General features: G+C 39.1%; 1 protein-coding gene across 1 annotated transcript in view; it reads right to left on the bottom strand.

Annotated features, from left to right (window-relative positions):
- The window catches only part of flii (FLII actin remodeling protein), a 71,375-nt gene extending 60,839 nt beyond the window's left edge, over window positions 1-10,536 (bottom strand). The window contains exons 1-6 of the mRNA XM_059979673.1: window positions 10,423-10,536; window positions 7,677-7,787; window positions 6,682-6,753; window positions 6,099-6,179; window positions 4,974-5,059; window positions 1,227-1,388 (exon numbers count right to left, since the gene is read on the bottom strand). Of these exons, the coding sequence (XP_059835656.1) occupies window positions 1,227-1,388; window positions 4,974-5,059; window positions 6,099-6,179; window positions 6,682-6,753; window positions 7,677-7,787; window positions 10,423-10,485 (575 nt within the window). The 5' untranslated portion in view covers window positions 10,486-10,536. The remainder of the gene's footprint in view (window positions 1-1,226; window positions 1,389-4,973; window positions 5,060-6,098; window positions 6,180-6,681; window positions 6,754-7,676; window positions 7,788-10,422) is intronic.
- Between the last annotated feature and the right edge of the window lie 2,464 nt (window positions 10,537-13,000).

Raw genomic sequence — 13,000 nt, forward strand, 5'->3', positions numbered from 1 at the left:
CGTACATATCTAAAAGCCTCTTTAAAGACCCTACCATATCTGCCTCCACCACCGTTGCCAGCAGCCCATTCCAGGCACTCACCATTCTGAGTAAAAAACTTACCCCTGACATCTCCTCTGTACCATACCCCAGCACCTTAAACTTGCGTCCTCTTGCGGCAACCATTTCAGCCCTGGGAAAAAGCCTCCGACTATCCACACGATCAATACCTCTCATCCTCTGTCGCTCCAAGGAGAGAAGGCTGAGTTCACTCAACCTATTCCCATAAGGCATCCTCCCCAATCCAGACAACATCCTTGTAAATCTCCTCTGCACCCTTTCTACAGCTTCCATATCCTTTCTGTAGTGAGGTGACCAGAACTGAGCACAGTACTCCAAGTGGGGACTGACCAGGGTCCTATATAGCTGCAACATTACCTCTTGGCTCCTAAATTCAATTCCACGATTAATGAAAGCCAATACACCATACACCTTCTTAACCATGGAGTCAACCTATGCAGCTGCTTTGAGTGTCCTATGGACTCGGACCCCAAGATCCCTCTGATCCTCCACACTGCAAGGTTACCACACAAAATCAACATGCACTATAGATAACTACTCGGCGTGTATAGCAAATGGTCATAGTTCTAAACTATCATCTCTGTAAAGGTGCTACAGAATCATACCCATGTGAAGCACTTAAGATTGTCACTTGATCCAGTGTCAGGATTTATCACCGATTACCATTGTGTTATCAGTTATAACTATTGTGGGTGGTGACACAAGAACGTCGTTTGATAGAATGGTCCTGTTCCTACTTCATTGGTGCCAAAAGGCCTCAGGGAGCAGTAGAATAGGGGAAAACTAACTCTTGAACTTTATCTGTATCTAAATACCCCATGGTTCTGTGCACTCCATGATAGTCATGCATTGACACAAAGATGGCTCATCACCCAGAAAGACAACATCCACAGTATTTGAGTCCTGACGAAGGGTCTTGGCCCGAAACGTCGACAGTGCTTCTCCTATAGATGCTGCCTAGCCTGCTGTGTTCTACCAGCATTTTGTGTGTGTTGTTTGAATTTCCAGCATCTGCAGATTTCCTCATGTTTGCTCTTTAAATGCACAGTATTTGACAATTTCTGAAAGGATTTTCCCTTTTACTACAGCATTCATTCATTATCTTCTGTTACTCTTAATTTATGGCATAAAATTAAAGAGCAATTTGCATTTGGTTACCCCTTACCGCATTTGTGCGTGCATGAGTGGGTTGTTATTCAATATCAGTGTTTGAAGATGAACCAAGCGTCTCATCTGAGGAGGCAAACTCTCCAACTTATTTTCACTTAGGTCCAAATACAGCAAATCAGTGAGATTTATAAACAGCTGGTTTGGGATGTTGTCAATACTGAAAAAGAAAACAAGGTGATAAGAGCAGGATTATATAATATCCAAGTACTAGGACAGAAAGCCAAACAATGTAGCAAAATAATTATATTGCAGCAAAACTTGCTGATGCACACATGAATCATAGATGTACCTGTGGAAGACAATATCAAGGTGGTTTTCCCTGCTGTAGGTATGGGCTTAGGTAAAATGAGAAAGTAGTGGAAACTTGGTTGGGTTGGGTTTGGTGTAGTTGGAAATAGAAATCAACTCAAGCATATAACAAGCAGCAGCCAGCCTCAGAACTTCAATAGCAAAATCCAGGAAATAAGCACCTTAACTGCTGGAGCTTATGTGAGCAAGGAGGAACTTTGGTTCACAAACTTTTATCTTCAATTCCCTATTCATGATTGCCCAATCTTCAACTAGACAGAAGAACAAATTGGAGGAAATAAAATACATACAAACCTCAGTAAAACAGAAATAAAAGTTTTTAAAAATCTTCTACTACAAATGTTCCTTTGTTCAAAAAAAAGTGTAACAGGGAATTATAGACCAGTGAGTCATACATCAGTAGTGGGCAAAGTATTGGAGAGGATTCCCAGAGACAGGATTATGAGCATTTGGAGAAACACAAGATTAGCTTTATTTGTCATATGTAAATTGAAACATAATGAATTGTGCCGTTTGCATCTTCAACCAACATCAATTGGGGATGTATCTGTGGCAGACTGCAAGTGTCAGCAAGTTTCCTGCACCAGATAGCATTCCCACAATTTTCCAACCCTAACCATATGTCTTTTGAATGTGGGAGGAAATTAGAGCACCCCAAGGATACCCATGTGGCCATGGGGAGAACGTACATACTCCTTACAAACAGCTTTAGACTGATTTACAGCTGGCGCTGTAAAGCACTGCACTGAACGCTATGCTACCATGCCACAACAGCCTGATTAGGGGTAGTCAGTGTAGAGAAAGTCTTCACACATGAACCTGTGAACTTTTCAAGGAAATTACAAAACAAATTGATTAAGGAGGATGCAGTCTATATGGATTTCAGTAAGGGTTTGATAGGTTCCCTATGGTAGCCCATTCAGAAGTTAAGGGATGGGATCCAGAGAAATCTGGCTGTGGAGTCAGAATTGGCTTTTCCTTGGCAGAAATGGTTAATATGAGAGGGCATAATTTTAAGGTAATTGAAGGAACGTATAGGTAGAGGTAGCTTTTAAAAAAAAATAATAGTGAATTCCGGTTAATTGAACCATCGGTTATATGGTGCAGCCACTTATTTGGGGCAAATCTTAAAGAACAAAAACTAATTGGAAAAAATAGCCGGGATTCCCTTGTTTATTTGGGACACTGTGTCGCTTAATTGAGACAAGCATTTTCTAACAAGTGTCAGTCGCGTGCATGTCATGGGGCCATGAGACACTGCAGTGGATTTAGAATGAACAGTTTGTAAATAGCATCACTTGTGTGATTTTTGTCAGTTAGCTAACGAATAATAAACAGTAAGAAAATTCAGAACTGTTGTGATCACTGCGGTTTCAAGCATTCCAGCTTGAAGATGCCAGAAACAACCGGGAGTGAAAATGAAGTGTTCACTTCTTCAACAAGTTAGGAACTATGAAGAATGTGAAGGCATCAACAATCATCTTGAATGTTACAATTAAATGAAGATTTGGAGTGTACAATCATCAAAAGCACTGTTTGAAGGCAGTCCCCAATCTGCATGGAGGTATCTGCGCTGAATTTGTTCATTTACAATCAAAAGAATACATCAAATGTACATTGAATGAATTCCTCTGTCAGTAACTATTAGGAATTAATACAGTTTTTATAGTACTGTAGTGTGGTCCTGGTAGTGTTCTAATTTATTCTGTATTTCATTTAAATAATTTCTTACCCAGTTGAACTTTAGTTTGTCTTTTTAAAAAAAAAAAGACCTTCCTAACCATTTTTTTAAAATAACTATTTCCATGAAGCTTTGGCTAATTGGAATAGCCAGTTAATTGGACCAAAATGTACGGATCCCGATGTGTCCCAATTAACCAGAATCCACTGTATATGCGGAGTGTGATGGGTGAGTAGAACACATTGCAAGGGGTGGTGGTGGAGACAGAGCATTAGGGACCCTTAAAAAACTCTTAGTCATGGATGAATGAAAAAAATATTGGGCCTGTGTGTGAGGGAAGCATTAGGGTGATCTTGGAGTAGGTTAAAATGTCGGCACAACACTGTCAGCCAAACAGCCTGTATTATTTGTGAATATTATAAATCAGAATCAGGTTTATCATCACTAGCATGTGACATGAAATTTATTAACTTAGCAGCAGCAGTTCAATAGTATACATAATACAGAAGTATGTATATAAATCTTTTTCGGTATACTTTATACAGTATACATACATTGAATAGATTAAAAATTGTGCAAAAAACAGAAATACTATATATTTAAAAATGAGGTAATGTCCAAGTGTTCAATGTCCATTTAAGAATGAGATGGCAGAGGGGAAGAAGCTGTTCCTGAATCACTGAGTGTGCACCTTCAGGCTTCTGTATCTCCTATCTGATGGAAACAGTGAGAAAAGGGCATGCCCTGGGTGCTGGAGGTCCTTAATAATGGATGCTGTCTTTCTGAGACACTGCTCCTCAAAGATGTCTTGGATACTTTGTAGGCTCATACCCAAGCTGGAGCTGACTAAATTTACAACCTCTGCAGCTTTTTTTGTTTTCTCGATCCTGTGCAGCAGCCCCCCACCATACCAGACAGTGATGCAGCCTGTCAGAATGCTCTCCATGTACATCTGTAAAAGTTTATGAGTGTATTTATTGACATGCCAAATCTCTTCAAACTCCTGATAAAAGTATAGCCACAGTCTTGTCTTCCCAGTCAGATCCTCAGAGACCTTGAAACTGCTCACTCTCTCCACTTCTGATCCCTCTATGATGATCGGTATGTGTTCCTTCGTCTTACTTTTCCTGAAGTCCACAATCAGCTCTTTGGTCTTACTGACGTCAAGTGCCAGGTTGTTGCTGCTACACCACTCCACTAGTTGGCATATGCCCTCTCGTCACCACCTGAGATTCTACCAACAAATGGTTGTATAGTCGGCAAATTTATAGATGGTATATGAGCTACGCCTAGCCACACAGTCATGGGTACAGATAGAGTAGAGCAGTGGGCTAAGCACACACCCCTGAAGTGCACCCGTGTTGATTGTCAGCAAGAATCAGAATCAGACTTTAATCGCCAAGTACCTGTGCACATACAAGGAATTTACTTCCGGCAGATGTTGTCTCTCTGCTCATAACAATAATAATGATAAATATAAATGAAAATATAGATTATACATACAAGTAGTGCAATCCAAGTAATAGTTAGCCGACAGTTAACCGGCAGTTTACTGTTTAGCAAAGTGACAGCAGTAGGGAAAAAACTTCTCCAGTGCCTATTAGTCTTAGTCTGGAGGGTTCTGAAGCGCCTACCAGACGGAAGAAGGAAATGTTATCACCAATCTGCATAGATTGTGGTTTTCTGGTTAGGACGTTGACAATCCAATTGCAGAGGGAGGTACAGATGTGCTATTATGAGATTCATGCTTACCTGTTATGACTCAAGTTGAGCACCAGCATGTTTTTAGCATTCTCCAGCTCCCTAGGAATCTCCGTTAACTGATTATAGCTGAGGTCCTGAAACATAAAGTATGCATAAATCAAGTGCTTTTTCAAATATAGAGTCAATAAATTCACTCCTAAAAATTGACATCCTTGGGTCCCACTGAGGTTGCTGTGTTTTTGCATAGAGCTCAATTTCAGTGCTTGCCTTCAGAGTTATTGTTGCTAACGACTGCAGCATTAAAGGAGGAAAAAAGCATGGGAATGAAAAATAAATCCTGTCTGATCATTATGAGATCATATTTAACAAAATACCACTCAAGATGACTGTAACCACATGGGTCGTGAGAGGGACCTGGGTTTCATTCTGACCTCAGGTTCTGACTGCGTGGAGTTTATAAGTTTTCCTTGTATTTACAGATCTTTATCAGGTGTTCTGTTAATTCCAAAGACAGGCTCGTAGGTTAGTTGGTGACTGTAAATGATCCCTTATAGCAGATAGATGGTAAATGAAGACCGTTTGATAGACATGTTGAGAGTAAGTTACAGGTTCACAGGGAAATTAGAGAGAAATAAACTAATCGGATTGTTCTGCCACAACTTGCAGGGACTTGAGGGGCTGAATGGCCTTCTCTATCATAACATGCAAGAAAGAAACACAGGTTAAACCAGCATTTTGTTTGTTTTGCCTTTACTCTTTGAAATATACACTATTTCACCGAAATAGCACAGGTTTGAAGAATTAGAGTTATGGTTATGGTCTTACGGAAGCAACAGTGGAGCTTCCAATCCCTTGTGTCCTTCGAGATATTGTGGGAGTTCTTCCCCACCAAGCTCCCCCACCAACAACCCCATTCTCCCTGAAAAATACCCATTGTAGTTTTGACAGCAGAAAATTCATTTGTAAAACATTCAAAAACACCAGGAACTGAATCTTTTAAGTTTGTTTTATATCAAATATTTAACAAATAGAAAATAAGCAAAAATCTATAAAAACACTCCTGGCTGTTACTCTGGCTTTATGTGTTTGGTATTAAGTCGTCTTCAGTAAGAAAAACACATACCCAGGATAGATTTTCCCCACACTACCTGATAACAAATCTTCTCAACATACCAGCACAGAAAGATCATCCAACTGGAAAATGTCATCAGGAACACCAGAATTTTTCAAATTATTAGCTCGAGCAACAATGGCCTACAAAGAACAAAGAATATTACACACAATGACTCTTCCAGATAAGGCAGCAAAAATGTTTTAAATCAGAATGGGGGGGGGGGAGGAAGGAGAGAGAAACAGAAGCACCACAAAAGAACCAATGGTCTGAAGATTTGACTAAATTACAAAGTCAAGAGTCTAAATTCTTCCATGAACTACACATAATGTCCACCTTCTAAATACAACTTAGTTACAACTTCAAGCTCTTAAACTTTAATGTTCGAAAGATCACTGTAATCTGGAGACCCCAAGATTAAGTACAGTGTAAAGTTGTTATAACAAGCCCAATGAAACAGAAACAGCTACAGAGTCTTGGAAAGCTGAGTTCGGAACATGATTTATGAAGGGATTATCTATAATAATGCATAACACTCTGAAAAAGTTCCTCTTTTTAAGTTCCATTTTAAAGAGCTGATTATTTCAAGAATTGTTAGATATAGTTCCCACAATCCTTTACAAAATTTTGTGCCTCATTACTCACCCGTAAACAAGGCAGACTGGAGAGCTCCCCATGAAGCGTTGTCAAACTATTATGACTCACTGATAAGTGTTCCTACATTGAAACCAAAAGCTTCATGTTAGAGCAGAGTAAACCATTCCACATTTTTCTGTCATTAAAGTACACTTTGAAAAAGAGTACTGGCACAGAAGTTGGACCTGTTTTGTAAACAGACATGCAAGGGGAAACAATCTACAGTTCTAAACTTTACTAAACCAAGAGCTCAAACCCCTAGTGTAGTTCTGGACGACTGTAACTATTATTAAACAATTTGCAGAAGAGGTCTTGGTCCAACTAACAAAACAATTTCATCAGAAGTAGCAACATTTCTTAATAAGAGTGACACAAACTGGAGATGACTTCCATGAAAATTAATTGTTTCCTGTACTATCCTTTAAGTATAAACACAAATGACTAAAGAGATACCAGATCATAAGAAACCACCCTTGGCTAGGTCCTTCCACCAATGCATAAATAAGCACAAATGCGTCTCATATCGAATGGCGGTCAATGGCTGATCTTCAGGCGATTTCCACCCTAGCCCAATGAAGTTAATTTTAGCATTACAAAGCATTTCCCTCCCTGCAGTGCAACTTCAATTGGAATTATTTACAATTAGAACAGTCTTCTCATTACCCAAGATTGTAAAAAGATACTGGACATGCACAAGGTAACGAGCATGAGTTTTGTCCAAACTTCCAACCTTCAAAATAATTTTATGACAAATTAATTTACTTAATAGCTGGCCATTTTCGACTGCCTGGCCTGCACTTTGTACTGTAACTTAGTTGCAATCAGAAATTCGTTGTTTGAAATCCACAAAATTCATTGTGTACAAATTAAAATGAAAATATAGATTGAACAATTCTTAGAGGAGACATTGCTCAGTGCTAAAATTGAAGGTGGGGAACAAAGATGGAAGGTGGGGAACAAAGAACACTTATGAATTGGATTTTGTATTTCAATACAACACTTACCAGTTTATGGAGAGAAGCCAATTCCTCTGGTAAGTAGCAAAGTCCTGTCCGGTTCAGTTTCAGCCATCTCAAGCTGCTCATGCATTTAACGTGTTCAGGAAAGTAACCACCCTTTGCAAAAGAAGAAACATATTAAACTATGCAGCCCTAAAATGTGCTCTGGTTAGGCATCAACACATTTCAAACAGGCTTTAATTTTGCTAAAATAACAACATCAACTACTTACACAAGCTATACTGTCAACAAAATTTCAAAACTGTATTCAAAATGTCAAAGGCAGTGACTAAAAAGTTAACCCCTCAGTGATGTCATCTGAGAACAACACATTAGTTTTCACCTGTACACCCGCACTATCACTTCCACCTTGCTCAACCGTCCACTATCTTTGAAGTTGATAAGACTGCTTTTCTGGCGCGAGACAGAATTCAAAAACCTAATTATGAGTGCAATGAAGTTTCAACACAAGTTTAGCCTTAAATGTTTTAGGCATTACGTCATTGCTAAAACGTACTTAGCAAGTATCCCTGCCACTCTCCCACAAACCAGCTCAGACATTCTCCCTCTCTTGACTTGCCGCAATGCAAGATATAAACCACCCACTTATTGCACAGCCATATCCCATTAACAACAATATAGATGATCAGATTAGTATCTACGAGATGTTGATCAAGGGATTAAAAAGTGAAACAACTTCTGCTTATGACTGGGCAGTTTAGCTAATGCACAAAGTAAATGGCACCATGTCCAGTTTCACAGGGTATAACCACACAACATATGAGAATTTGGCCAGACAAGAGATTAGGTAACATGGGGGTGGGATCACAAAGCAGGGACAAGGAATTTAATGTTTAACTAGTGAGCTGATCTATTAAATATAGACGTGGTAGGGCACTTCAGAGCCACGGAATGCACATCGCATGCCCTGCACATACAGCAGGGAGGGCTTTGGATTCCTGGGGCATCTGGTGAAGAAAGGGGAATGTAGGAGCTATGTATTCAAAGAGGGTTCAAAGGAGGTCCGCGAAAATTATTCCAGGTTTGAATGGCTTGTCACATGAAAAGCTTTTGATAGCTCTGTGTCTGTATTCGCCAGAATTCAGAAGAATGAGGGCTGAATACAGGCACCACTCTCTGGCTAATGCGCAGAACAGAATTACTATAAGACACAGGAGCAGAGTGAGGCTATCTGGCTCGTTCAGTCACACAGCCTCAGAATAGAGGGGCAACCTTTTAGAATGAAGATGAGGAGGAAGTTCTTTAGCCAGAGAGTGAATCTGCGGAATTTGTTGCCACAGACAGCTGTGAAAGTCAAGTCTTTATGTATATTTAAGACAGAGGTTGATAGATTCTTGATTGGTCAGGGCACGATGGAACACAGAAAGAAGGCAGGAGATTGGGGCCGAGATGAAAAATAGATTAGTCATGATGAAATGAGAGAACCTAATTATGGAAGAGCCAAATGGCCTAATTTTGCTCCTATATCTTATGGGATTCTGTGCTGTGCATTTATGTGTATTATATTAGTCATATTAGTAGGGCCATGATAAAAGCCAAGGGAATATGCATTCATGCTTATTTTGGGACAGATTGTAGCTTGGAACTGCAGAGGTAACATGTTTGCTGACCATTGGGATAATGCTCAATGCTTAATTGTATGTTTGCTAATTGTTAATAAAGGATCGAAATAAGGAATTCAACTCTTTGGAACAAGCACTGGAGTTGTGGGCACGTTATGCAAGTAGAACATCTCTGTCTGGAGTCACAGGCTGGCGAAAATATTTTATTTTGATTTTGGATAGATTTTGCTGCTACATGGAAGATGGGAACTATGAAGGTCAGACAGGCTATACCTCAATGGAACTGTTGCCAACAACCAGAGAGGGATGTTTGTCAGAGCTGACAAAGTTGAAATGGGCTTGATGGGTAGTTAGTTAAGGGTAGATTCAAAAGACAGAAAAACAGACTTGGAAGTGTAAGTCAGCACATTGGCAAGAGCATTTAAAAGGAAATGCAAACAAAGGCTGGAAGTTAAAAGGAGTCAGGCAGTATGTATTAGTAGATAGCAAAATGGATCAAATATACTAATAACATTGGGAGATCGGGGAAAAACACATAGCTGTTATTACTGAAACATGGTTTTAAGTTGGGCAGAACTATTTAAAATTCCTGTTTATAGGGCTTTCAGACAAATTAGGGAGGAGCTGAGAGAGAAGAAAGCTAAAGAAAAAAAACTGGTGAGGCATTAATGGTCAAAGAAACAATTAAGTCATTAAGATTAAGAGTTAGAAAATAAAGTTAATCTAGTGTCTTACTTTTCCAACCAACATGAAGGGCATGATTTGTATTAAAATTTGCACAATTTTATGATCCTCCATTCAGCAATACCTCCAGAAAATGTTTTTTCTAACAACGCACATTTGCCAAAAAACACTACATACCAACAGTTTACAGAAGAATTAAACTGTTATTGTGTAACTAAGAGCATTGCTATTTTAATGACATAACTTTCCAAGAAAACTAGTCATAAAGTTAAATAAACATGGAATATTTCCATGAGAAAAATGAAGATCAGAGGGAACAGCAAACAGATATACTACATTACATTACTATTTATAAATAACTTGGGCCTAGGCTACCTCCCTCACCCAAGCAGACTGTTACTCAATAATGAAATTCCAACTACCAACTAGCCATTAGCTCCCTTCTACGCCAAATATTTGTATTCACCACGGTGTAACCGACTTACTTTGAAATCATTTCCACTGAGATCCACTCCTCTGATGAAAGGCAATACTCCAGTGGCAGCCATGGCCGCTATGACAGTCCGCCTCAACCTACCATCATTAACCCCGCCCTTCCTTCGCAGGTTATTGGCAGAGATCAGTCACCAAGGCGGGAACATACTGATTTTAGGAATTGCCATTGGTCGATGTACCTATCAACCACAAGCCTTTGGAAAGGTTTGGTTGCACGGTAGCTATCCCGTTTCCGGACGTGAGACAAATTGTCTGCCTTTTGCTGATTGGCTATTCTAAGATGACCGTTTACTGATTGGGCAGGAGAAACATTCGTCACAGTGTGTGGGCGGGTCCCTCTGTCGAGCTTCCATGTTTGTGGGACATCAGTAATTGAGTGCAAGATTGGAGATTGTTTAATATCATTGCCAGTAGACAAGTGTAATGGATAACGAAATAATTGTTACTTCAAGATAAAATACACAATAAATATAAATAATAAACAAGATAGTTTATATACGTAGATTGATTGTGCGTCCATTAAAGTGACTCCAGCAATGTCTACAGAGATGACTGACAGGAAATGATAAGATAGTGGTGGTTGGGGTGTCTGACTTCTATTTCTGTTTAAGTGTTAGGACGCTGTTACTTTTCATTCCTGACCTGGGTGGAATTCCCCGCTAAACTTGAAATCTTCGGATTTTATTGATTAGTATGAAGTCTAATTAAAAGGAGGTTATGTCTAAAACTGTTGTAGATGCAGATGGAATCAAAAATATGCAGGTGCTGGAAATCTGAAACACAATAGAAAGTACTGAAAATATTCAGCACGTCAAGCAACAAGTGTGGTGAAAGAAACATTACCAATTCCGGTCCAGAACTCCTGGAAAGGAAAGAACACGATGACAGCAAAGCTCTAGTAATCCACTGTCCAACCATTTGGAAATACTGAAGGGGCATCATCTGACTCACCAGGAAATATTTGCCGTGCTCCCTTCTGAATTACTGGATAATTTTTGCTTAAAAATTACGACTATTTATAAAATGGATTCTTTGGTCATCCATCTCGACAAAAACAATTACACTGCCCAAAATTCAGAATTACTTCAAATACATTTTATTTTAAACTTCAAAATATACTTCTTTATAGAAAAATACCAAAATTTATAAATAATGAATTTTTAATTAAAGTCAACAATGTAATTATTTCCTTTATGATCAATTATCCACCTGTAAGCGTGAAACCAAATAGTTCAAAAGGTTTAATTAATTTGTTTGTAATGGCAGGAGGACTCTGAACTGTGGTCCTTCCCCACAGAGCACTTACAGTTCTTTCTTAGAAAGAAACACACACTTTCATTTATGTATTTACAATGTTGCCTACTGCAGTCAATCCCAAAATGATTTATTTTCAGCCAAGGTAAGTAAAATCAGAATTAACATGAGAATGCAAAGTTGAGGTTAAAGTCATAAAGTTGGAAGAACTCAACAGGTCAAACAGCATCTGTGGAGCCAAAAGGTGCAAGTTAATGTTTTGGTTTGGCACCCTGCATCAAGACGTTTTGTTCCAAATTCCAGCACCTGCAGCCTCTTTCATCTTCTTGAGATTAAAACCAGATCAGCTGCAATTTTGTTAAATTTTGGTGCAGGATTGAGAGATCAAGCGGGCTAATCCCCTTCCATCCAACACACTTTTACAATACAAGGCAGCAATGGCTCCTGATATCTATTGCATCCAAATCACTTCAGATATATCCTCATTATGTCTGTTTCAGCTGCTACTGTCTGACAAACAGTACCACAGCCTTAAGGCCAGGACCAACAGGCTCCGGGACAGTTTCTTTCAGCAAGCCGTCAGATTTATCAATACACATTGATCTGATTACATATCTGACTGTACATAGATGTATACAATACAATTACATATACAATCTTAGTGTTTGGGCAATATCCTACCACATTTCCCTTTCTTATTGCTTGTACATTGTGACGGAGATGCAACATAAAAATCTTTACTCCCTTAGATGTAAGAATTAAATCAATCAATCAATGTTACTCGGTATCTGAAGTGGTTACTTCTCCTGATATCACTTTAATTCTGTAATCAAATATCTGTATCCTGGCAATTGAATACTGTGTGATATTATTTTGCCTGCCTGCAACACTTGAGAAATCACTGTTAGGAAGAAAGTGAAGAGGATCCTGTTTGATCCACAAAGGAATTAACAACAAAACTTTTTATACTTTCAACTGTGGATGAATGCAAGGTGATCTCTCAAAAACATAAAGCTTTGAAGACTAAGCATAGGGTATATTCAGATTTGTACTTATTTATTCACATGCACATTGAAACATTCAATCGGATGTGTCGTTTGTATTAACAACCAACACACCCAAGGGTGTGCAGGGGGCAGCCCACGAGTGCCCACCATCTATTCCAGTGCCAACATAGCATACCCACAATGTTCAACACAAACACAACACAGAACGATACAAGCAGCAACAACAGTAACAGAACAAAACAAGACAACAACAGCAAACCAAGCCCCTTTCCCACCCCCTTACACACACACAGACCTCTAACCACAG

Source organism: Hypanus sabinus, chromosome 9, assembly GCF_030144855.1.
Source record: "Hypanus sabinus isolate sHypSab1 chromosome 9, sHypSab1.hap1, whole genome shotgun sequence".
NCBI lineage: Eukaryota > Metazoa > Chordata > Chondrichthyes > Myliobatiformes > Dasyatidae > Hypanus > Hypanus sabinus.